Here is a 26,227-nt window from a genome sequence, read left to right on the forward strand (position 1 = left end):
AAGGAGGCTGAAGCGGGAGGATTGCTTGAGCCCAGGAGTTCAAGGTTGCAGTGAACTGTGATCACCACTATACTCCAGCCTGGACGAAAGAGCAAGACCCTGTCTCTAAAAATAAAATAAAATAAATAATAAATAAGCTTGGCTTGCTAGTAAGTTTCCTTTGAAAAGAAAATCATTTTAGACTGGGCGTGTTGGCTCACACCTGTAATCCTAGCTCTTTGAGAGGCCGAGGCAGGCAGATCACTTGAGGTCAGGAGTTTGAGACCAGCCTGATCAACGTGGTGAAACCCCCCGTTCTACTAAAAATAAAAAAATTATCCCTGCATGGAGCACAAGCCTGTAATCCCAGCTACTAGAGAGGATGAGACAGGAGAATTGCTTGAGCCTGGGGGCGGGGGTTGGAGGTCGCAGTGAGCCAAGATCATGTCGCTGCACTCCAGCCTGAGCGACAAAGAAACACTCCATCTCAAAAAGAAAAGAAAAGGTCGGGCGCAGTGGCTCATGCCTGTAATCCCAGCACTTTGGGAGGCCAAGGCGGGCGGATCATCTGAAGTCAGGAGTTCGAGACCAAGCTGGCCAACCTGATGAGATCCCATCTTTACTAAGATACAAAAAATTAGCTGGGCGTGGTGATGCACACCTGTAATCCCAGCTACTCGGGAGGCTGAGGCAGGAGAATCGCTTGAACCCGGGAAGCAGAGGTGGCAGTGAGACGAGAGCCGAGAGCCGAGATCGTGCCACTGCCCTCCAGCCTGAACAACAGACTCCATCTCAAAAAAAAAAAAAAAGCTGAGCGCGCTGGCTCACGCCTGTAATCCCAGCACTTTGGGAGGCCGAGGTGGGCGGATCATGAGGTTAGGAGTTCGAGACCAGCCTGGCCAATATGGTGAAACCCCGTCTCTACTAAAAACACAAAAATTAGCCAGGCGTGGTGGCGCTTGCCCGTAGTCCCAGCTACTTGGGAGGCTGCGACAGAAGAATCGCTTGAACCCGGGAGGCAGAGGTTGCAGTGAGCCGAGATCATGCCACTGCACTCCAGCCTGGGCGACAAAGCGAGACTCCGTCTCAAAAAAAAAATGTCCCTAGTTTTTAGGTTGGGGGAACTAACGGATCAAGTTAAGATTGCCTCAGCTCATATTGCCAGGGTAGAATATAAATTCTGAGTGGATGCAATCAATGTGGAAGAAACACAAACATCTTGCTAAGCAAGAACCAAACGTTTCAAGTACTTTTTTTTAACGACAAGTGATTCAAACAAGAAATAAAAATAAAAGAAAGAAAAAACAACCTGGTTCTAGGCGGCTCTATCTCTCGTAGTGTTGATTATACCGCGGAAGGCGGGAAGAGCTGGGAAGTGGCAACGAAGCGAGGCTTGCAATGCCAGAGCCTTCGACCAGCCTTGCACAGGGGCTCAACGGCCAGGAGTCTCAGGTAAAACCACAACTCCCAGAAATCCCGGGCCCGGCGAGGGGCGGGTGCCAACGGCGTGTGGGCGGGGCCTAGGGAGTGAGCGGGGCGCATCTCCCGCTAGGAGTTCCTAGTAAAGTGGCGGGAGCCGCAGCTATGGAGCCGCAGGAGGAGAGAGAAACGCAGGTGCTGGGGCGGGAATGGGGATCGTTGGCCTCCTGGAAAACGCGTTTTTGACACCCCCGCGCCGACAGCGGGTCTCCTGTGCGCGCCACGTCTACTTTTCTCTCCCCTATTCCACACATCCGTCTTTTAGTGCCGCCGTCGCTATCTGCAAGCCCCCCGTGCTTAGACTCTCCTGAAGGCCTTTCCCTTCCTGCCCGGGCCTCCCCTTGTTTGGATCTGGCCCGGGAGAGGCGTTGAGCAGCCCGTGTCAACAGACTCTGGAGTGGGACTTATGAAGCCAAACCCCCCTTCCGGTTCGCTGCTCAGCCTGGCTGCTTCCACATCTGAACTGCTTCCGCGCCCTGCATCCCAACACTGGGAGCCTCCCGGCGCGGCGGGGCTTCTGGTGATCGAGGGACAATTGCTTTTTTCAGACCATGCACGGTCTAATAATGCGTTCGCATTATTATGGTCTATTAAGCTTTAAGGTTTTTCAAGCGAGGCAAATTGTTAGCCTGTACCGCTTTTGCAGATTTGGAAAAGAACGGATTGTTCTCTGGTAATTTTCAGTATTGTACGTTTCTTTGTGTACTTGCTCACTTTTTATTTCCTGATATCTAGTATCTCCCTAAAGACAAGTGAGGTTGTGAAGTAGGACTCCAAAATGGTCACAGAAAGCATTTAGTTTGCTTTTGATCACTTCTTTGTCATATTCTCATCGAGCCATTACAGTAAACAAGGCTTATAATATTTGTCTTTCTTTTAATGGTTAGGTTGCTGCGTGGTTAAAAAAAATATCTGGAGATCATCCTATTCCACAGTATGAGGTGAACCCACGGACCACAGAGATTTTACATCACCTTTCAGAACGCAACAGGGTCCGGGACAGGGATGTCTACCTGGTAATAGAGGACTTGAAGCAGAAAGCAAGTGAATACGAGTCAGAAGGTGAGATTAAGTCCAGAGTTTTGAACGAGAATAAATAGAGGTAACCAAATTTTATAACACTAAAGTGTACAGGATTAATTTACTGTAGACTACTTGTTTTGCTCCTTTATTTTTCCCAGATTTTCTTCCACTCTGTTATAGTAGTAACTTTTTTGTTTTATGTTTATATATATATGTATATGTGTGTGTGTGTGTGTGTGTGTATATATATATATATATTTTTTTTTTTTTTTAGACAATCTTGCTCTGTCTCCCAGGCTGGAGTGCAGTGGTGTGATCTCAGCTCACTGCCACCTCCATCTCCTGGGTTCAAGTGATTCTCATGCCTCAGCCTCCCAAGTAGCTGGGACTACAGGCCTGCACCACCACACCCGGCTAATTTTTGTGTTTTAGTAAAGACAGGGTTTCACAATATTGGCCAGGCTGGTCTCGAACTCCTGACTTCAGGTGATCCGCCTGCCTCAGCCTCCCAAAGTGGTAGGATTAGAGGCATGAGCCACCCTGCCTGGCCAGTAGTAATTCTCTAAATAATAAATGTTATTATACTAAATATCTTATTGGTACTCTGATAGCAAAACAGTAAGCCTTAAAAGAGTCTAAACTTTTTAGTCTGACACACAAGATGCCTTGTGGTTTTTTACTTACCTATCTGTTTTTTCTGTTTCCAGTCTCCATGATTTAGTCATACGGACCTATCAGGACACCTGAGGTGGTGGCCATGAAATGTGAGACTTGGGCGAAATTACTCTATGACTACGTATCAGGAGATTGCATTAGAATTTTCTGCTGGGCATATATAGTTTGAAAAAGTGCATTCAAGGCCGGGTGCGGTGGCTTACGCCTGTAATCCCAGCACTTTGGGAGGCCAAGGCGGGCGGATCACGAGGTCAGGAGATCAAGACCATCCTGGCTAACACGGTGAAACACCGTCTCTACTAAAAATACAAAAAATTAGCCGGGCCTGGTGGCGGGCGCCTGTAGTTCTAGCTGCTCGGAAGGCTGAGGCTGGAGAATGGCGTGATCCCAGGAGGCGGAGCTTGCAGTGAGCCGAGATCGCACCACTGCACTCCAGCCTGGGCGACAGAGCAAGACTCTGTCTCAAAAAAAAAAAAAAAGAAGAAGAAAAAATGCATTCAAGATGCCTATTGTTTTCATAATACAAACCACAAAAGTAAAGATTGACAAAAATCTTTTTAGATACGAGAATACACCAAAGAGAGGAAGTGAGGCCTGCATTTGCCCTATATTTAATCAGATGTATGGTATTTGTTACATATGATATTTTGAATATAGTGCAGTTTATATTTGATTCTATTGCATATGTGCTTTTTTCCAGTTTTCTTTTAAAAATTAATATACAGCAGGGCCAGGTGCAGTGGCTCACGCCTGTAATCCCAGCACTTTGGGAGGCCAAGGTGGGCGGATCACTTGAGACCAGGAGTTTGAGACTAGCCTGGCCAAGATGGTAAAACCCCGTCTCTACTAAAAATACAAAAATTAGCCAGGTGTGGTGGTATGTGCCTGTAATCCCAGCTACTTGGGAGGCTGAGGCGGGAGAAATTCTTGAACCCGGGAGGTGGAGGCTGAAGTGAGCAGATATCACACCACTGCACTCCAGCCTGGGCAACAGAGTGAGACTCTCTCAACAAAAAAAAATTAATTAATTAATTAATTAATTAAAAATTAACATACGGTAAAATTGACTTTTTATTTTTGTGTACCATTTTAATACACTTAGAGTGTAGAACCACTCCCACAATCTGAAATCATACAATCAAGATGCAGAACAGTTCCATCACCCCAAAAACCTCCCCTGTGCCACTCCTTTATAGCCATATTCTCCCATATATGTGCTTTTAAAATTGTCTTATTTTTAAATCATTTTATTTTTGTAATTATTAAAATAGTGCAGAGAAAGGGACTTGGAGCCCAGAAAAATCTCATTTTATAAGAGCTTTCTTTTTTGTCTATCATATACTGTAACCAAAAATCTAAGGATTTCAAAGTAAAATTATTTATATCTGTCCTTAAATACCTTTCAGGGTGATACATATTAAATAACAAATGTTCTAACTAATGTATGCAAAATTTTAACACAATTTTTATGTCTAGGTATCTAGAAGAGCATTGCCACCATTGAGATCTGATAACTCTATGCATCATTACTTCTCTTTTCTAAGTTTTTCCTTCTTTTATACAGTGAAAGTGTTGAGCAGAAAATGAAAAATATGTGGAACTTTATAACAAGTGTACATTGATGTGTATTGGTAAAGAGTTTCAGCTTCCTCCATTTGTGATTCTAAAAACTGAATAGTAATGCCATCTATAGCTCGCTGGACTTGAATGACCTTTGAGTTAAAAATAATCCAAATCATTTTTTAGGTGCAGTTTTTATTTCTGCAAAGCACAGTTCTTTACAGCACATGAGATTGGAACTTTTGGAAATATTTGCAGGAATTGGGAAAGGACATAAAACTTTTAGATGAAGTTTTGTTGTTGTTGTTGTTGTTGTTTATAGTGGAGAGACAGAGTCTTCCTATTTTGCTCAGGCTGGTCTTGAACTCCTGGGTTCAAGTGATCCTCCCACCTCAGCCTACCAAGTAGCTGGGATTATAGGTGCACACCACGTGCCTGGCTGTGTGGAGATTTTTAATCATGAGGAATACAAATGAAACTATTGAAACTATTCATTCTTCATGCCACCTGTTTGTCACTTGAGGAGGCAAATGAGAAGAAATTGCCCTGGCTAGAACCTCCAATATGATGTTGGATAGATTGGCAAGTACAGACTCCTTGTCTTGTCCCTAATCCTAGACAAGAGAGAATCCAGTCTTCACCATTAAGTGTAATGTTAGCTGTGGGATTTTTGTAGACACCCTTTGTCAATTTGAGGGAATTTACTTTTTTTTTTTTTTTTTTTTTTTTTTTTTGGTAACGGAGTCTCGCTCTGTCGCTAATTTTGTATTTTTACTAGAGACAGTGTTTCACCATGTTGCTCAGGCTGGCCTTAAACTTCTGACCCTGCCTCACCCTCCCAAAGTGCTGCGATTTATAGGCGTGAGCAGCCACTCCTGGCCCACTCTAATTTTTATTATTTCATTCCTTCGGCTTGCTTTAGGTTTAGTCTGCTCTTCTTTTTTCAATGTCTTAAAATGGAAAGTTAGGCTATTGATTTGAGATTGTTCTTCTTTCTTAAAATAGGAATTTACAAGTATAAATTTCCCTCCACATACCATTTGCAATGTATTTCATAAGTTTTGTTGCATTGTACCTACATTTTCATTCATCTCAAAGTATTTTCTAATGTGTTTGATTTCATCTTTACTTGTTGGTTATTAGGAGTGTGTTGTTTAATTCCACTTTGTATTAGTCCGTTCTCAAACTGCTATAACGAACTACCTGAGACTGGGTATAAAGAAAAGAGGTTTAGGCCGGGCGTGGTGGCTCAAGCCTGTAATCCCAGCACTTTGGGAGGCCGAGGCGGGTGGATCACAAGGTCAGGAGATCAAGACCATCCTGGCTAACACGGTGAAATCCCGTCTCTACTAAAAATACAAAAAATTAGCCGGGCGTGGTGGCGGGCGCCTGTAGTCCCAGATGCTCGGGAGGCTGAGGGAGGAGAATGGCATGAACCTGGGAGGCGGAGCTTGCAGTGAGCTGAGATCGTGCCACTGCACTCTAGCCTGGGCGACAGAGCAAGACTCCGTCTCAAAAAAAAAAAGAGAAAAGAAGTTTAATTGACTCACAGTTCCACATGGCTGAGGAGGCCTCAGGAAACTTAAAATCATGGTTGAAGGTGAAGGGGAAGCAAGGCACATCTTACTCACTATGCCAGAGCAGGAGAGAGAGACAGAGGGCATGAAGCTGGAAGTGCCACACTTTTGAACCATCAGATCTGGTGAGAACTCACTATCACGAGAACAGTAAGGGGGAAGTCCGCCCCCATGATCCAATCACCTTCCACCAGTCCCCTCCCCTGACCTGTGGGGATTACAATTCAACATGAGATTTAGGCGGGGACACGGAGCCAAACTATATCACACATATTTGTGAATTTCCTAAATTTCTTTCTGTTATTGATTTCTCATTTCATTTCATTATGACCAGAGAATACCTTGCATTATTTTGATCCTTTTAAATGTATTGACATTTGTTTTATGGCCTAGCATAAAACTGTTCTTTCCTGAAGAGTGTTCTATGTGCCCTTGAGAAGTATGTATATTCTCTTGTTGGGTGGAGTATTCTTTTTCTTTGCTTTTTTTTTTTCCTCCCAAGACAGAGTCATGCTCTGTCGCCCAGGCTGGAGTGCTTTGGTGCGATCTCAGCTCGCTGCAACCTCCGCCTCTCGGGTTCAAGCAATTCTCCTGACTCAGCCTCCTGAATAACTAGGATTACAGGCACATGCCACCACGCTTAGGTAATTTTTGTATTCCTAGTAGAGACAGGGTTTCACCATGTTGGCCACACTGGTCTCGAACTCCTGACCTCATGATCTGCCCACCTCGGCCTCCCAAAGTGCTGGGATTATAGGTGTGAGCCACCATGCCCTGCCTCAGTTGCTTTTTTAATCAGTTAAGGGAAGAAAGTAGAAAAAATATGCATGTATGCTCTTTATAATTCCATAGTTACCATTACTTACAGTCTTTGTTTTTCCATGTGCATTCAGATTACCATTTGGGGCTATTTGATTTCAGCCTACAAAACTTCCCTTAGTTCTTGTAAATTGAGTCCGCTAGCAAAAGATTCTCTCTGTTTTTTCTATCTAGCAGACTTTATTTTGTCCTTTTTTTTTTTTTTTTTTTTTTTGACACAGAGTCTTGCTCTGTCACCCAGGCTGACGTGTAGTGGCATGATCATAGCTCACTGCAGCCTTGAACTTCTGGGCTCAAGTGATCCCCCTGCCTCAGCCTCCCAAGTAGGTAGGACTACAGGTGTAAATCACCATGCCCAGCTTATTTTTTTAAGGTTTTTTTTTTTGTTTTGTTTTGTTTTAGATGGAGTTTCGCTCTTGTTGCCCAGGCTGGAGTGCAGTGGCGCAATCTCGGCTCACTGCAACCTCCACCTCCTGGGTTCAAGTGATTCTTCTGCCTCAGATTCCCAGTAGCTGGGATTACAGGCATGAGCCACCACACCTGGCTAATTTTGTATTTTTAGTAGAGGCAGGGTTTCATCATGTTGGCCAGGCTGGTCTTGAGCTCCTAACCTCAGGTGATCTACCCATCTGACCTCTCAAAGTGCTGGGATTACAGGCGTGAGTCACCGACCTGGCCTTTCACATTTTTTTGTAGAGGTGGGATCTTGCTATTTTGCCTAGGCTGTGCCTTCATTTTTTAAAGGTAGTTTTGCTAGGTGTAGGGTTCTTGGTTGAAGATTTTTTTCTGTTTGAGCACTTCGAATGTGTTATTTCACTGTCTTCTGGCCTACATTATTTCACCAAGAAGTCAGCATTAATCTTACTGGGGTTTCTTTGTAAGTAACAGGTAGTTTTTCTCTTGCTGCTTTCAAGATTTTCTTTTTTTTTTTTTTGAGACAGAGTTGCCCAGGCTGGACTGCAGTGGCGCATTCTCGGCTCACTGCAACCTCTGCCTTCCGGGTTCAAGCGATTCTCCTGCCTCAGCCTCCTGGGTAGCTGGGACTACAGGCATGGGCCACCATGCCTGGCTAATGTTTTGTATTTTTACTAGAAACAGGGTTTCTCCGTGTTAGCCAGAATGGTCTTGATCTCCTGATCCATCCACCTCGGCCTCTCAAAATGCTGGGATTACAGGCATAAGCCAACGCACCCGGCCTCAAGATTTTCTTTTACTTCAGCATTTTTTACCCTAATATGTCTGTTTGTAGTTCTCTTTACATTTATTTTACTTGGATTTGTTGAGCTTCCTGAATGTGTATATTATTGCTTTTGAATGAGCATGGTAAATTTTCAGCATTGTTTCTTGTTATATTATTAATGTTATTATTTTTGAGACAGAGTCTCACTCTGTCGCCCAGGCTGGAGTACAGGAGCGTGATCTCGGCTCACTGCCACCTCTGCCTCCCCAGCTCAAGCAATTCTGTCTTAGCCTCCTGAGTAGCTGGACTTACAGGCATATGTCACCACACCTGGCTAATTTTTGTATTTTTAGTAGAGACGGGGTTTCGCCATGTTGGCCAGGCTGGTTTTGAACTCCTGGCCTCAAGGGATCCTCCCACCTCAGCCTCCCAAAGTGCTAGGATTACAGGTGTGAGCCACAGCGCCCAGCCTAATTTTTGTATTTTTAATAGAGATAGGGTTTCACCATGTTGGCCAGGCTGGTCTTGAACCCCTGACCTCAAGTGATCTGCCTGCCTCGGCCTCCCAAAGTGCTGGGATTACAGGCATTAACCACTGCACCCAGCTGACTTCTTGTTATATTATTTTCACTTCTTTCTCTTTTCTCTCCTTCTGGTACTCCCATTATGCGTATGTTGGTATGCTTAATGGTGTTCCACATTTCTCTGTGGCTTTCTTCATTTTCTTTTCTTTTCTTTCTTTTTTTTTTTTTTTATGAGATGGAGTCTTGCCCTGTTGCCCAGGCTGGAGCACAATGGCACGATCTCAGCTCACTGCAACCTCCGCCTCCCAGGTTCAAGCTATTCTCCTGCCTCAGCCTCCTGAGTAGCTGGGATTATAGGCACGCGCCACCACACCCGGCTAACTTTTTGTATCTTTAGTAGAGACGGGGTTTCACCATGTTGGCCAGGCTGGTCTCGATCTCCTGACCTCATGATCCACCAGCTTTGGCTTCCCAAAGTGCTGGGATTACAGGCGTGAACTACCACACCTGGCCTTTCATTTTCCTTTGTTCTTTTTTTCTCTGTTCTTTGGCTTCCATATATATATATAATATATATATAATATATATATTATATACATTATATATATATATATACACACACACATATATATATATATATTTTTTTTGAGACAGGGTCTCACTCTCTTGGCCAGGCTGGAGCAGTGGCAGAATCTCAGCTCACTGCAGCCTTCACCTTCTGGGTCCAAGCGATTCTCATGCCTCAGTCTCCCAAGTAGCTGGGACTACAGGCGTGCAACACTATGCCTGGCTAAGTTTTGTATTTTTAGTAAAGATAGGGTTTCACCATGTTGCCCAGGCTGGTCTCAAACTCCTGACCTCAGGTGATCTGCCTGCCTTGGCCTCCCAAAGTGCTGGGATTACAGGCATGAGCCACCATGCCCAGCCTATAATATCTTTTGATCTATCTTCAAGTTCACTTATTCTTTCTTCTGCCACTGCAAATCTAGTGTTAATTCTCTCTAGTGAATTTTTCAGTTCAGTTATTGCACTCTAGAATTCCCATTTACTTCTTTTCTTACAATTTCTTTCTCTTCATTGATATTCTTTATTTGATGCAACATTGTCATCTTACCTCATGTTCCTTCTTTAATTCGGTTTCCTTTAATTCTGTGAACATGCTTATTATGGATATTTGAAGTTTTTCCTGATAAAGCCAACATCTGGTCATTCTCACAGGCAGCTTCTGTTGCTTGCTTTTTTCTATTACATTTCCTTTCTTGTTCTTTGCATTCCTCTTTTGTTGTTGTTGTTGTTGTTGCTGGAAACTGGACATTTCAGACAACATATTGTATCCTTGCTAGGTACTAATCTTACTTCCTCCTGTTATTGTTATTGGCTTACCTGTCTGATTGCTAGCTGGATTATTTTAATGAAGTCTGTTTATCCCCAACAGAGTTAAACTCCTGATGTTGCTCCTCAGGGAGACACATACTTGAGTATCTCCAAGGTCACTCTGAGTTGACAGTGTTTGGGTCAAGCTGACTTCCACTCTTTCACTGAGCACACCTGACTGTAAAATTCCACTAATTTACAGCTGTTGTTTTCAACAATGCCCTGGGCATAAACTGCTCTACCAGCAATTCCAATCAAATTCTAGCTCCCTTAGAGGAATAGTTTCTGAGGTCAGTTAGATATTTGTTTTATCTTCTGGATGGCTTTCCTAGATGTCTTAACTACAAACTAATTGCCCTACAGTTTAGCCTGTATCTTGAATCTGCTCCCAATTTCTTTGACCACAACTTCTACTCTTTTTGAGATTGCCCTTAGGCTTGAACCTTTCTAAGCTCTGTTGCAAATGTAGTCAGTTCCTTTGCGAAGAGATGGAGAGCCATCTGTTTTATGACTTGATTTTCCCATGAGGCAAAATCTCTGAACCCAGCCTCTGGAGTTGGGGTTGGAGGTAGGTAGGGAAAATGTCAAGTTTGTCACTGAGCGATATGCCAGCTATAGGAACTGCTTGGTAGAGAGGGAGTGCGGCAGCCTTAGGTCCTCTTGGCTTGCCTCTCCTGGTGTGGAACCACCACCTCACTAGCCGGAGCAAGGGCCATTGGGACTCCAGTATTCTCAGCTTGCCTTACTCAAGGAGCTTCCATTCCAAGAGCAGTGGCTGGGCAGACACACCTCTCAACCACATCCCGCTGGGACTTGGATGCAGTAGCAGATAGCTAGTGGCAGGATGAAAAACACTAAAGTCTTGCTTCTCCGAGGAAGAAAGCCTTCAAGCTGGGAGCTGGGAGCAAAGAAAGCCCCATGTTTGACTGCAGCTATCTGGAGTGGAGTCTCCACCTCAGTGAGCTGGAAGGGAGGAGGGAGGGAGGAGTCTTGGTTCAAATACCACAAATTCTCAGTGTCCTTACTGAGTTTTTATAGATTTTATTGAATAGTTGTTTCTTCATTTGCTGTGTACCTTTAGGACCATTTTTAGAGGCTTTAAATGCTTGGGTTTGTTTTTTCTTTCTTCTGATTTTCACCAGTTTCACAGAAGAGCAGGTCAGCCCAACTCCCACACTATTATGCTGGAAGTTGATCTCCTGGTCAATTGAATTTTGACAAGGGTGTAACAAGACAATTCAACAGAGAAAACAATAGCCTTTTCAACAAAAGGGACAACTGGATATCCATATGCTCAAGAATGCAGTTGGACTCAAACTCACACAAAATAGAAGAATTCTCTCAAAATGAATAAAGCGCCTAAAAAAGCCAGGCGCGGTGTAATCCCAGCATTTTGGGAGGCCGAGGTGGGTGGATCACCTGAGGTCAGGAGTTTGAGACCAGCTTTGCCAAATGGCGAAACCCCATCTCTACTAAAAATGCAAAAATTAGCCAGGCATGGTGGCATGTCCCTGTAATCCCAGCTACTAGAGGGGCTGAGGCAGGAGGATCACTTAAACCTGGGAGGCAGAGGTTGCAGTGAGCCGAGATTGTGCCACTACACTCCAGCCTGGGAAACAGAGTGAGACTGCATCTCAAAAAAAAAAAGAAAAAATTAGCCAGGGGTGGTGGTGCACGCCTGTAGTCCCAGCTACTTGGGAGGCTGAGGTGGGAGGATTGCTTGAGCCCGGGAAGCAGAGGTTGCAGTGAGCCAATATCGTGCCACTGCACTCCAGCTTGGGCGACAGAGTGAGACCCTGCCTCAAAAAAAAAGCCTAAAAAATATGAGCTAAACCTAAAATGCATAGAAGGCAACAAAGGTATATACCCTTGTAACCTTGGATTTGGCATTGGTTTCTTGGATATGATGCCAAAAGCACAAGCAACAAAATAAAATATATAAATTAGACATCATCAAAATTTAAAACTTTTGTTCTCAAAGGACACCGTCAAGAATATGAAAAGACAGTCTGGGCGTTGTAGCTCACACCTGTAATCTCAGCACTTTGGGAGGCTGAGGCAGGTGGATCACCTGAGTCTCAAGTTCAAGACCAGCCTGGCCAACCCTGTCTCTACTAAAAACACAAAAATTAGCTGGGTGTGGTGGCACATGCCTGTAATCCCATCTACTTGGGAGGCTGAGGCATGAGAATCACTTGAACCTGGGAGGCAGAGGTTGCAGTGAACCGAGATCATGCCACTGCACTCCAGCCTGAGCAACAGAGCGAGACTCTCTCAGAAAAAGGGAAGGGAAGGGGAGGGGAGGGGAGGGGGAAAAAGGAAAGAAAGAAAGGGAAGAAAGGAAAGAAAGAATATGAAAAGAGACAGTCCTCAGAATGGGAGAAAATATTTGTAAATATATCTGATATGGGACTTGTATCTACAACATGTAAAGAACTCTTACAACTCAATAATAAAGCCTGGGCACAGTGGCTCACACCTGTAATCCCACCACTTTGGGAGGCTGAGGCAGACAGACTGCTTGAGCCCAGGAGTTTGAGGTCAGCCTAGGCAACATGGCGAAACTACATCTCTAAAAAATTACCAAAATTAGCCAGGCATGGTGGTGCACACCTGTAGTCTCAGCTACCTGGGAGGCTGAGGTGGGAGGATCACTTGAGCCCAGGAGGTGGAGGTTGCAGTGAGCTGAGATTGTACCACTGTACTCCAGCCTGGGTGACAGAGCAAGACCCTGTCCCCCAAAAAAATAACAACAACAAAAAACAAAACCTCAATAATAAAAAGACAACCCAATTTTAAAATGGGCAAGGGGTATACACAGACATTTCTCCTACGAAGATACACAAATGGTCACAAAGCACGGCATCATTAGTCATCAGAGAAATTCAAATCAAAACCACAGTGCTAGGCTGGGCACAGTGGCTCACGCCTATAATCTCAACACTTTGGGAGGCCAAGGCAGGCAGATCGCTTGAGTCCAGGAGTTCAAGACCAGCCTGGGCAACATGGCAAAACACCATCTCCACAAAAAAATACAAAAATTAGCCAGGTATAGTGGTCCACAGGTACCTGTGAGGCCAAGGTGGGAGGATCATCTGAGATTGTGTCACTGTTCTCCATCTTGGATGACAGAGTGAGACCCTGTCTCAAGAAAACAAATACCACAGTGCCACTTCACAGTCACTGGGATGGCTATAATCAAAAAGACATATTGCAACTATTGGAGAAGATGTGGAAAATTGGAGCCTTCATCACTTCTAGTGGGAATGTAAAATCATACAATCACTTTGGAAAACAATCTGACAGTTCCTAAAATGTTTAAACATAGAGTTAACATATGACCAGCAATTCCACTTATACCCAAGAGAAATGAAAACATATGTTCATATCAAAACCTAACATTTACTGAATGAATGTTTTTAGCAGCATTTATAATAGCCAAAATGTGGAAACAACCCAAATGTCCATCAGTGGTTAAGTGGATAAATAAAATATGATATGTCCGTATAATGGAATATTATTCAGCCATAAGAAGGAATGAAGTACTGCTACATGCTGTGGCATGGATGAACCTTGAAACTATTGTGAGAGAAGCTAGTCACAAAGGACCACACATCTTATGATACCATTCATATGAAATGTCCCAAATAGGCAAATGAATAAAGACAGGAAGTGGTTGCTAGGGTTTCATGGGTTGGTAGATTAGGAAGTGATGACTAAGGGGGGCCGGGCATGGTGGCTCACACCTGTAATCCTAGCACTTTGGGAGGCCAAGACTGGCAGATCACCTGAGGTCAGCCTGGGCAACCTAGCGAGATCTAGTCTCTATAAGAAAAAATAAACAGGGGGCAGTGGCTTACACTTGTAATTCCAGCACTTTGGGAGGCCAAAGTGGGCGGATCACAAGGTCAGGAGTTTGAGACCAGCCTGGCCAACACGGGGAAACCCCATCTCTACTAAAAATACAAAAAAAATTAGCTGGGCCTGGTGGTGGGCGCCTGTAATCCCAGTTACTCAGGAGGCTGAGGCAGGAGAATCACTTGAACCCGGGAGGTGGAGGTTGCAGTGAGCTGAGATCGTGCCACTGCACTCCAGCCTGGGCAACAGAGCGAGACTCCATTTCAAAAAGAAAAAAAAAGAAAAATAAAGTGATGACTAAGGGATGTAGAGTTTCTTTTTGGAGTGATGAAAATGTTTTTAAGAATAGGTTGTACTGATGGGGATACAACTAAAAGCCACTGAATTACATACATACCTTAGGTGGGTGGATTATATGCTATGTGAATTATGTCTTGATAAAGCTGTTAAAAATTTTTAAAAAAGCAAACAGTCACTATGGAACTCTTTCATGTTTTTAGCCAAGTATCTTCAAGACCTTCTCATGGAGAGTGTGAATTTTTCCCCCGCCAATCTCTCTAGCACTGGTTCCAGGTATCTGAATGCTTTGGTTGACAGTGCGGTGGCCCTTGAAACAAAGGATACCTCGCTAGCTAGGTAATTCTTATGACAATTTTAATTTCTGCAATCATATCTGCTATAAGGTCTTAAAGACTTTTTGTTCTCAGCATAATTCTATATGAAAAATTGGCAATAAATACAAAGCACTGAATTTAGTTACTTCATGTCTTTGCCAGTGAGTATAATTAATTTGGATAAATATGGTATTGGTTAATTTTTAGTGTTTTCTTCTTCCAGGATTAGATTTATGAAGGGTGGTTCTCATGTATATTTGGAAAGGGGTTAGTATCACATTGTTCCCTGTGTATAATAAGAAAGATAGTAGGCTAAATGATTTGGTTGAGCATAATAAATTTTGGTTATGTCTACCTTTTTGTTAAGTAGGTCAGGAATTTTCATTCTTTTTAACAGGCATTTTACTTATATAATAACATGATTCTTCCAACAACCTTTAGAGGAATCAGGAGGTGTGGGTTAAATAATTTATCCGAGCTACTAAATGGCAGAGCTGAGATTCAAAACCAGTCTTATAAAGTTCATATGACTACCACTTTTGGCCATATCTTAGCTAGGACTACTAATATTTTGTTTTTGTTTTTGTTTTTGAGACAGAGTCTCATTCTGTCACCCAGGCTGGAGTGCAGTGGCGTGATCTCGGCTCCCTACAACCTCCGCCTCCCGGGGTAAAGCGATTCTCCTACCTCAGCCTCCCAAATAGCTGGGATTACAGGCACCTGCCACCATGCCTGGCTAATTTTTTTGTATTTTCAGTAGAGACGGGGTTTCACCATGCTGGCCAGGCTGGTCTCAAACTCCTGACCTTGTGATCTACCCACCTCTGCCTCCCAAAGTGCTGGGATTACAGGCGTGAGCCACTGCGCCCGGTAGCACTACGAATATTAATACAATTTATCATAATCAGAGAACAACACAGCAGAGCAGCTTACCTGTCAATTTAAAGGCAATTTATGTATAAGCTCAAAGAGTAGTGTTTTAGGTATAAGAGCATCCCTACTGTACGGCAGCAGAAATCTGGACTTGAATTAAATAAGTTCAGCAGATAACAAATACCAGTTGTATGTTAGTTGTATAAGCACTGCAGAAGCAGGGATGAATCATATAATTTCTTGCCTTTTTTTTTTTTTTTTTACAAATAATGTGTATTTTAGAATTTTTTAAACTTTTTTTTTATACTTACATACTATCATACAACTTAAAGTCACATTATGTTTTGTGCCTTCTTACTATAGCTCTGTTATAACTGGGGAAGCGAGATGAATACGATAGTAACTTCCTTAAAGAACAGTCTCTGCTTACAGTCAAATAAGGGAGATAGAAATGTGACTATAACATAGTGTGACAGCTGTAACAGTAAAAGTATGTACAAGGTATAGCTGGGTAGCACAGAGAAGGAGGTAGTTAATGCCAGGATGACAGGGACACTCATCTGAGTTTTGAAGGAACAAATGGAACTTTGCCGAATGAAGAAGGGCATTCCAGGCAATGGGAACAGTGTGTTAAAAAAGGCATAAAGGTATGAACAGCATGGTTATATAAAAATCTACAGGGCAATAAAGTCATTTTTAGCAATGAGGAGTAATTATAATTATTGCCCATTAAGCCCATGTATATGACCAGATTCTTCTTTTAGTTTTATCCCTGCAGTGAATGATTTGACCTCTGATCTCTTTCGTACCAAATCCAAAAGTGAAGAAATCAAGATTGAACTGGAAAAACTTGAAAAAAATTTAACTGCAACTTTAGTATTAGAAAAATGTCTACAAGAGTAAGTAATTGAGTTCAGAGTGGTGACAATTTATAAATAAGGGAGTAATAGGACATTGTCAAATTTAGTTTTGGCAGTAGGTGTGATTTTAAAAACATTAGGAAATGGGATCCATAAAACATTTTTTTAAGTTGAATGATTAGTGGAGCTGGAGATGGTTGGATATAGACTTTTCCAGCTTTTTTTTTTTTTGAAACGGAGTCTCACTCTCACCCAGGCTGGAGTACAGTGGCACGATCTCAGCTCACTGCAACCTCCACCTCCTGGGTTCAAGCAATTCTCCCGCCTCAGCCTCCCGAGTAGCTGGGATTACAGGCATGAGCCACCATGCCCAGCTAATTTTGTATTTTTAGTAGAGATGGGGTTTCTCCATGTTGGTCAGGCTGGTCTCGAGCTCCCGACCTCAGGTGATCTGCCCGCCTTGGCCTCCCAAAGTGCTGGGATTACAGGCGTGAGCCACTGCGCCCGGCCTGACTTTTTCAGCTTTTACTTCATACAATTTCTTACCTTATTTTTTTTTCTTTTTGAGATGGAGTCTCGCTGAGACACCCAGGCTGGAGTGCAATGGTGCAGTCTTGGCTCACTGCAACCTCCACTTCCCGGTTTCAAGCGAGTTTCCTGCCTCAGCCTCCCCAGTAGCTGGGACTACAGGTGTGCACCACCACGCCCAGCTGATTTTTGTGTTTTCAGTAGAGACAGGGTTTCACCATATTGGCCAGGCTGGTCTCGAACTCCTGACCTCAAGTGGTCCACCTGCCTTGGCTTCCCAAAATGCTAGGATTACAGGCATGAGCCACCGCACCCAGCCTCTTGACTTTTCTTAAAAACAAATAATGTGGGTTTTAGAATTTTCAAAATGTATGTGATTTTTCTTATACTTAAAGTCACATTATGTTTTGTTGTGCATTCTTGCTATAGCTAGTGTATCCCTCTTATGATACTTTAGGCCTTTTTCAGTTCCTTTTTGCCCCAGAGATTAGGGCCTATAGATCAGGAGTATGTGTATATATGCACAAGTAATTTGACGGTATGTAAATTTATTCAACAAATGACTACATATGTGCAAGACACTGTCATGTCACGTTTATTTTTATTTATTTATTTACTTATTTTATTTATTTATTTTGTTGAGACAGAGTTTCTCTCTTGTCACCCAGGCTAGAGTGCAATGGCGCGATCTCAGCTCACTGTACCCTCCGCTTCCCGGGTTCAAGTGATTCTCCTGCCTCAGCCTTTCAAGTAGCTGGGATTACAGGCACCTGCCACCACACCCAGCTAATTTCTTTGTATTTTTAGCAGAGACGGGGTTTCACCATGTTGGCCAGGCTGGTCTCGAACTTCATGTCACATTTAGTACAGAGGTATTTAGGACCTCCTATTTCAAATTGGCTTCAGATATGTTAAATTATTATTATTATTATTATTTTTTAAACAAAATTCACAGTTTATTTAGGTTGAAATAAACTATACAAAATTGACTTTCTTTGCCAAAAATAACAGCAATATTTTCCATATTATTTCTAGATAAGCCACAAAACAAAATATGGAACACTTCTCAAATTTACCCATCTTCCTTGAGTAGAGGCCACTCTAATTTTCTCTGTGTCGTTCTAATTTTAGTATATGAGCTGCCAAAGTGAGCACCAATTTTTTTTTGAATGGCTGATTTACTTTCTTCAAGAATAATTGGCTTACATTAATTGTAAAATTGTTGTAAACCTGGGCAGCATAGTGAGACTGTCTCTACAAAAAAATTATTTATTTTATTTTATTTTTTATTTGAGATGGAGTCTTACTCTACCACCCACACTGGAGTGCAGTGGTACAATCTCAGCTCATTGCAACCTCTGCCTCCCAGGTTCAAGTGATTCTCCTGCCTCAGCCTCCTGAGTAGCCAGGATTATAGGCGCATGCCACCATGCCTGGCTAATTTTTGTATTTTTAGTAAAGACAGGGTTTCACCATGTTGGCCAGGCTGGTCTCGAACTCCTGACCTCAGGTGATCTGCCCACCTTGGCCTCCCAAAATGCTGGGATTATAGGTGTAAGCCACTGTGCCTGGCCATCTACAAAAGATTTAAAAATTAGCCAGGCATAGTGGCATGTGTCTGTAGCCCTAGCTATTTGGGAGGCTGAAGTGGGAGGATCACTTCAGCCGAGGAGCTTGAGGCTGCAGTGATCACACCACTGCATTCAAGCCTGGGTGACAGACCAAGACCTCATCTCTTAAAAAAAAAAAAACCCAGAGTGCAACATGGAGGGGAAGATGACCTGGTTACCAACTCTTGGCCAAGCCAGCATTGAATCCAAAAGTAGTAGAGTTTCTATTGTACAATACTTTTACTGAGAAGAAGAAGAAGAAAATGTTTTTAATTTTGCTTTTTAAAGGGATGTCAAGAAAGCAGAGTTGCATCTGTCTACAGAAAGGGCCAAAGTTGATAATCGTCGTCAGAACATGGACTTTCTAAAAGCAAAGTCAGAGGAATTCAGATTTGGAATCAAGGCTGCAGAGGTTTGTATGAAGGACCGAATATAGTTAGCTCTCTTCAGCCTGATTTTTTACCATCATCCTCACAGCTAGGCATTATTATTCCCTTTTTACAGATGAGAGGAGTACAGAGAAGTTGGTAACTTGCCCAAGATTACATAGCTATTACAGTAAGCAGATCTAGATTCAAACTCAGGCATTCAGGCTCTGAAACTCAGGCCTTACACACTGCACCCATCTTGTCACAAATGCGTGAGTGTGGAAAGGATTCACATGTAACGTACAAATGCTTAGATACATGTACAGTTTTTCATTTATACTTGTAGCTCCTCTTTACTGTGTTATATGTTAAAAATATTTGATGGGCTGGGCACAGTGGCTCACGCCTGTAATCCAGCACTTTGGGAGGCCAAGGTGGGCGGATCATGAGGTCAGGAGATCGAGACCATCCTGACTAACACAGTGAAACCCCGTCTCTACTAAAAATATAAAAAATTAGCCGGGTGTGGTGGTGGGCGCCTGTAGTCCCAGCTACTCAGGAGGCTGAGGCAGGAGAATGGCATGAACCCGGGAGGCGGAGTTTGCAGAGAGCCGAGATCGCGCCACTGCACTCCATCCTGGGTGACAGAGCAAGACTCGGTCTCAAAAAAAAAAGAAGAAATAGAAAAATATTTGATGGTGGTCACTTTTGAAATAATTTTTTAACTGAACTCCTTTTTTTGGTAATTGTAGGAGCAACTTTCAGCCAGAGGCATGGATGCTTCTCTGTCTCATCAGTCCTTAGTAGCACTATCAGAGGTGAGCTTATTTTAACCTAAGTTAACTTTCTTTAAAATTTTACTCCACAGTCTGCTTTTTCATTTGTTTCTTTTTATTCAGCTTTTATTCACTGTGAACCTGATTTCTTTTCCTTTACCTTTGTACTTTATATTCACTGGTATTTATATCTTTTATTCCTTGTTTAGCTGTATATGCCCTCACATTTGCATGGTTTCCTTTTTATTATAAGTTAGAAACTCCGCTGGAGTCACTTATGTATTATTGATGTATTTATTAAACAAATTTATTGAAGGACCATGAGCTAATCACTAGGTGCTCCCCTTTCTTCTCTTTCAGTAGACAGTAAAATGCAGGTCTCCAAACTCCTGTAGTTACCAAATGCAATTCTGGGATTTTAGGTTATATAAAGGTTTTACCTGTTTTGGTGGGAAGAGAGAGAAATAGAGGGTTTTGTTTTGTTTTATTATTCTTAACGTTTTTCATACTTCGTTCTTGGAATCTAATGTTGACAATTCATAAATATGTATTTGGGATTCTAGTTCTCCCTTTACATTTTTTTCCCCTTGTTTTTATAAATAGAGATGGGGGTCTTGCTATGTTGCCCAAGCTGGTCTCAAACTCCTGGGCTCAAGTGATCCTCCCACCTTGGCCTCCCAAAGTGCTGGGGTTAGAAGTGTAAGCCACCACACCCAGCCTCCTTTATGTTTTGATTCCTCTTAATCACATTCTTTTCTATTCTAAGACAGCATACTTCAATCCTATTGTTAATAAATGGGAGCAAAGGCCAGGCATGGTGGCTCACACCTGTAATCCCAGTACTTTGGGAGGCAGAGGCAGGAAGATTACTTAAGCCCAAGAGTTTGAGACCAGCCTGGCCAAAATGGCGAAACCTCATCTCTACTAAAAATACAAAAATTAGCCGGGCATGGTGGCACATGCCTGTAATCCCAGCTACTCAGGAGGCTGAGGCAGGAGAAAGAAGAATCACTTGAACTCAGGGGACAGAGGTTGCAGTGAGCCGAGATCGTGCCACTGCACTCCAGCCTGGGTGACAGAGCAAGACTCTATCTCAAAAAAAAAAATTAGCTAGGCATGGTGGTGCACGCCTGTGGTCCCAGCTACCTGGAAGGCTGAGGTGGGAAGATTGGTTGAGCTGAGGAGTTTGAGGCCACCGTAAGCCATGATTGTACCACTGCACTCCAGCCTGGGCAACACAGAGAGACTCCATCTCAAAAAAAAATTATAATAATAATAATTAAATAAGAATATAACTTTCCTATTTTAAGCATCTAACAGGTGTTGTTTCCATTTGGAGTGAGTCTGTCTATCTTTGAAGCTTTTTATTCGATAACGTTATTTAAAATATACTAATGTTAATGCTTTGTTGTGTTTTATTTCAGAAATGGACAGTATTAGTTGCATTGTGAATGTTTCTATTACTCTGTGACTGTGTTCTTTTACCCCCAGAAACTGGCAAGATTAAAGCAACAGACTATACCTTTGAAGAAAAAATTGGAGTCCTATTTAGACTTAATGCCGGTAATAATTTTCGCAAATTAAAAAAACAATTATTTCCTCCAACCTTCCCTGAGGGTACTATATGACCATGAAAATAGTGTGTTTAGGCCAGGCACGGTGGCTCACGCCTGTAATCCCAGCACTTTGGGAGGACAAGGCAGGCTGATCACCTGAGGTCAGGAGTTAGAGACCAGCTTGGCTAATATGGTGAAACCCCGTCTCTACTAAAAATACAAAAATTAGCTGGACCCAGTGGTGCGCAACTGTAGTCCCAGCTACTCAGGAGGCCGAGGCTGGAGAATCACTTGAACCTGGGAGGCAGAGATTTCAGTGAGCTAAGATCGTGCCACCACACTCCAGCCTGCTCAACAGAGCAAGACTCCATCTCAAAAAAAAAGGCCGGGCATGATGGCTTATGCCTGTAATCCCAGCACTTTGGGAGGCCGAGACGGGCGGATCACGAGGTCAGGAGTTCGAGACCAGCCTGACCAACATGGTGAAACCCCGTCTCTACTAAAAATACAAAAATTAGCCGGGCGTGGTGGTGGGCGCTTATAATCCCAGCTACTCAGGAGACAGGCAGGAGAATCGCTTGAACCCAGGAGGCAGAGGCTGCAGTGAGCTGAGATTGAGCCACTGCACTCCAGCCTGGGCAACAGAGTGAGACTCCATCTCAAAAAAAAAAAAAAGAAAGAAAATAATGTGTTGGTTTTTAAAGGTTTAAAGTCAGTGGTAAATTTCAGTGTTACATGTACATTGGGTATCCCTCTGGGAGGATTTTTGCCTTTTGAAAAGGATTATGGCATTATTTTTCTCCTTGGGTCTGAACTGAGGCAATATAACCTTTCCTTGTTTTATTTTTTTTTAAAGAATCCGTCTCTTGCTCAAGTGAAAATTGAAGAAGCAAAGCGAGAACTAGTAAGTAGTTCCTGTAATTTTTTCAGATTTTTTTAAAAAGAAAATAAATGCTAATATAGCTAAAGTCTTCTTCATCCTTCTTTCCTTTCTCCTCAGTGGTAAGCTGTAGTCCTAAAGTTACTGTGTATCATTCTCCTGCATCTTTTAATACTTTTTTGGCTGTGTACGTGTGTATATATTTTTTCCATTAAGAAACATATAGTAGCCGGGCACAGTGGCTCACACCTGTAATCCCAGCACTTTGGGAGGCCGAGGCGGGCGGCATCTGAGGTCAGGAGTTCAAGACCAGCCTGGCCAACATGGGGAAACCCTGTCTCTATTAAAAATACAAAAATAAGCTGGGCGTGGTGATGCGTGCCTGTAATCCCAGCTACTTGGGAGGCTGAGGCAGGAGAATCACTTGAACCTGGGAGGTGGAGGTTGCAGTGAACTGAGATCACGCCACTGCACTCCAGCCTGGGGGACAGAGCAAGACTCCCTCTCAAAAAACAAAAAAACACATAGTAGTATTTTATGCCTTTTAAAATTTTGTGTAGATTTCCCTAGTGGAAAAAGGGGGATATATTGAGAGATATAGAATATTCTAGGCAAAAAGAATTTGCAAAGGCATATAAGCTGAAACATGGAGGACTTACTCAAGCTGTAGCAAGTGATAAAGTCCGGCTGCTTAGAAACATGAAATGTAAGATAAAGTTGGAAAAGGTCAATTGGTTTATGATGTAGAAGGCCTTAACATATAAAGAGTGTTGAACTTAGAGGATGTAGGGACCACAGAAAGCTGCTGTGTGTTTCCTTGTTTTTTAAGCTCAAGAGAAATATGATCAAAGCTATGCTTTCTTTCTTTTTTTTTTTTTGAGACAGAATCTTGCTCTGTCCTCCAGACTAGAGTGCAGTGGCGTTATCTTAGCTCACTGCAACCTCCGCCTCCCAGGTTCAAGCGATTCTTATGCCTCAGCCTCCTGAGCAGCTGGGATTACAGGTGTGTACCACCATGCCTGGCTAATTTTTGCATTTTTATTTATTTATTTATTTATTTATTTATTTATTATTTTGAGATGGAGTCTTGCTCTGTTGCCCAGGCTGGATTGCAATGGCATGATCTCAGATCACTGCAACCTCCACCTCCCAGGTGCAAGTGATTCTCCTGTCTCAGCCTCCTGAGTAGCTGGAACTACAGGCACCTGCCACCACGCCTGGCTAATTTTTATATTTTTAGTAGGACAGGGTTTTGCTATGTTGGCCAGGCTGGTCTTGAACTCTTGACCTCAGGTGATCCACCCGCCTCAGCCTCCCAAAGTGCTGGAGTTACAGGTGTGAGCCACCGTGCGCGGCCAAATTTTTGTATTTTTTAGTAGAGACGGGGTTTCACCATGTTGGCCAGGCTGGTCTCCAACTCCTGACCTCAAGTAATCCACCTGCTTTGGCCTTCCAAAGTGCTGGCATTACAGGCATGAGCCACCGTGCCTGGCCAAAGCTATACTTTTTGATCAGGTTAGTGCTTTAGAAGATTATTCTGTAGCCACTGTTAAGGGTAGATTGGGAGAAAGAAAATTGCAGAAACCAATTAGCTTATTTAGGCCAGATAAGAAGTAATGAGGACAGTGGCAATGAAAATGGAAAAGAGGCCAGGTGCAGTGGCTCACACCTGTAATCCCAGCACTTTGGGAGGCCAAGGTGGGTGGATCAAAAGGTCAAGAGTTCAAGACTAACCTGGCCAAGATGGTGAAACCCCATCTCTACTAAAAATACAAAAAAAAATTAGCCAGGCATGGTGGTGGGCACCTGTAATCTCAGCTAGTCGGGAGACTGAGGTAAAGAATTGCTTGAACCAGGGAGGCAGAGATTGCAGAGTGAGCCGAGATTGTCCCACTGTACTCCAGCCTGGGCGACAGAGTGAGACTGCATCTCAAAAAAAAAAAAAAACACAGAAAAGAGGTGATGTGAGTGACATTGTGGAAACACATTGTTTTAGTAGCAAAGGCCAGAAAAATTTATTCATATGTCGTTACAGATTTCTCTCTCTCTAAAGGCTTTTTTCCCTTCCCTTCACATGTTTCTTAGAATCACTTAGGAGTCTGAGTGCTTTTGCAGGGGAAGAGGGGAGATGTAAAAGCAAGGGAATATCTAAAAGCATATTTGATATTCATAATGGTATTTTTAAAATTTTTTGTTCTAATGTTTCCTTTTTTGCTTCCCTTATTTTAAATAACATTAAATAAAAGTTAGAGCATCTGTTTTATGTCCTTATCTATGGTATGTCTTTCTTCCTGTAGGATAGCATTGAAGCTGAACTTACAAGAAGAGTAGACATGATGGAACTGTGACAAAAGCCAAATAAACATCCTTTTCCCTAACAAAGTAAATCGAATAGGACTTTACAGAGTTCTTTTTCCTCTTGGCATTTCCTATTAACAAAACTTTCTGTGTTCTTAGATTACAAAATATCATAATTGATAGAATATGGTTTCTTACTGTGTGTTGCATTTTTGTGCCCAAATACATAGTTTTCATATTAAAAAGCCTTTTCTCTTACTTTGTTTCTGTGTGGTTGGTGGTTAAGAATCCTTCAGTAGCTCTACAAGGCAAATGTTACAACAGTTGTGCATGTATTCATTAGGTCAGCTAAAGTGAAAAGGAAAGGTTCCACAGCTCCAGTATGTTTCTCCCACTCTCTTCTTTCTCCAGGGGTTTGCTGTCATTCTTTTTGATCAGCTCACTGCCTGCCTCCAAATGTTAATATATGCAGGAATTTAGTTTATGAAAAAGATGACCTTTTAAATCAGTAGTAGAAAGATGGATAATTCAACACTTGGTATTAGGTCCATACTTCACACCTTATGTCAGGATAATCCAAAGAATCAAAGATTTAAATATAAAAAATTTGAAAATAAAGGTACTAGAAGAAATTGAAGGGAAGTTTTAACGTTTTGGCTTCTTTTTAAGAGACAGGGTCTTGCTATATTGCCCAGGCTGGCCTCAAAATCCTGGACTCAAGCAATCTTCCCACCTCAGCCTGTTGAGTACCTGACACCACAGGTATGTGCCACTGCACCCAGCCTAATGTTTGATTTTTAAATAATTATGAGTCAGAAATGTATGACCAGAACCCAGGTGCCATAAATAAGTGCTTAAAATATTTAAATGTTTTGTTTTGAGACAGAGTCTTGCTCTGTCTCCCAGGCTGGAGTGCAATGGCATGATCTTGGCTCACTGCAGCCTCCATCTCCCAAGTACAAGCGATTTTCATGCCTTGGCCTCTCAAGTAGCTGGGACTACAGGCGTGCACCACCACACCAGCTAATTTTTGTATTTTTAGTAGAGATGGGGTTTTACCATGTTGACCAGGCTGGTCTCGAACTCCCGACCGTAAGTGATCTGCTCGCCTTGGCCTCCCAGAGTGCTGGGATTACAGGTATGAGCCACTGCGCCTGGCCTATTTAAATATTTTGAAATAATAAAAATACCTGCATGGCAAAATCTATTGTAAGTAAAATCAAAGGACATGATAAATGTAGTACAGGAGGAGATTTTTCACTGTACCTTTTTGTGCCTTTTAAAGTTTTGTACCATGCAATTAAAAAAAAATCAGCTTTAAAAAAATTATTTCAATGTCTTTAAAGCTTTTTTCTTTTTTCCTTTCCCTTGCTGTCAGCCAGAAAAAGACATTTGTATTTTCTTTTGGAAACTGTCCATATCCTTTTGCCATTTGTGTATTAGCTTTTGGTCTTTTTGTTAACAATTTATAGAAGCTCCTTATGTATTAGCTAAATTAATCTTTTGTGATTGGACTTGCAAATATTTTTCCAAGTTTGTCATTTGACTTAATTGCAGTGCTCTTCATAAGGCAATTTGATAGATTGATTGTGGAAATGACCACAATAATTCTTGTCATCTCTATGCACTCACCCCTTTGTAACATGACTTGGCTCTTTCTCCCATCAAAGGAGAATCTATACTCCACCTGCTGTATCTGGCTTGGCCCTATGACTTGTTTCGGCCAATGAGACAACAGCAGATGTGACAAAAGCAAAGGAATATAAACTATGCATTGGGGCTTGCTCTCTCTTACTTCCTTACTTCTCTTTGGAAT

The 26,227-nt window shown here is 42.5% G+C and overlaps 1 protein-coding gene and 1 non-coding gene across 3 annotated transcripts; one reads left to right on the top strand and one right to left on the bottom strand.

Moving 5' to 3' along the window:
- Positions 1 to 1,463: 1,463 nt before the first annotated feature.
- HAUS1 (HAUS augmin like complex subunit 1) lies at positions 1,464 to 24,669 on the top strand. 2 transcript variants are annotated; one of them, XM_055102628.1, is made up of 10 exons: positions 1,464 to 1,593; positions 2,346 to 2,520; positions 14,549 to 14,684; positions 16,300 to 16,434; positions 18,822 to 18,945; positions 19,654 to 19,719; positions 21,169 to 21,240; positions 22,090 to 22,137; positions 22,999 to 23,116; positions 24,411 to 24,669. In XM_055102628.1, the coding sequence occupies exons 1-9, from the start codon at positions 1,564 to 1,566 to the stop codon at positions 23,098 to 23,100; spliced, it is 888 nt and encodes a 295-aa protein (XP_054958603.1). In that variant the 5' UTR covers positions 1,464 to 1,563; the 3' UTR covers positions 23,101 to 23,116; positions 24,411 to 24,669. The 2 variants fall into 2 exon arrangements, with proteins under 2 accessions (XP_054958603.1, XP_003830247.3); XM_003830199.4 differs by lacking the exon at positions 22,999 to 23,116.
- On the bottom strand, positions 17,972 to 18,078 carry LOC112437863 (U6 spliceosomal RNA). The gene has a single exon (XR_003026365.1). It is a non-coding gene; the product is annotated as a U6 spliceosomal RNA (small nuclear RNA).
- Positions 24,670 to 26,227: the final 1,558 nt, after the last annotated feature.

This window comes from Pan paniscus, chromosome 17, assembly GCF_029289425.2.
Source record: "Pan paniscus chromosome 17, NHGRI_mPanPan1-v2.0_pri, whole genome shotgun sequence".
NCBI lineage: Eukaryota > Metazoa > Chordata > Mammalia > Primates > Hominidae > Pan > Pan paniscus.

Coding starts and splice junctions, on each gene's coding strand:
- HAUS1 (XM_055102628.1), top strand. CDS start 1,564: ATGGAGCCGCAGGAGGAGAGAGAAACGCAG. Junction 14,685..16,299: donor AAGGATACCTCGCTAGCTAG/GTAATTCTTATG, acceptor TTCTTCTTTTAG/TTTTATCCCTGCAGTGAATG. Junction 18,946..19,653: donor TTGGAATCAAGGCTGCAGAG/GTTTGTATGAAG, acceptor TGGTAATTGTAG/GAGCAACTTTCAGCCAGAGG.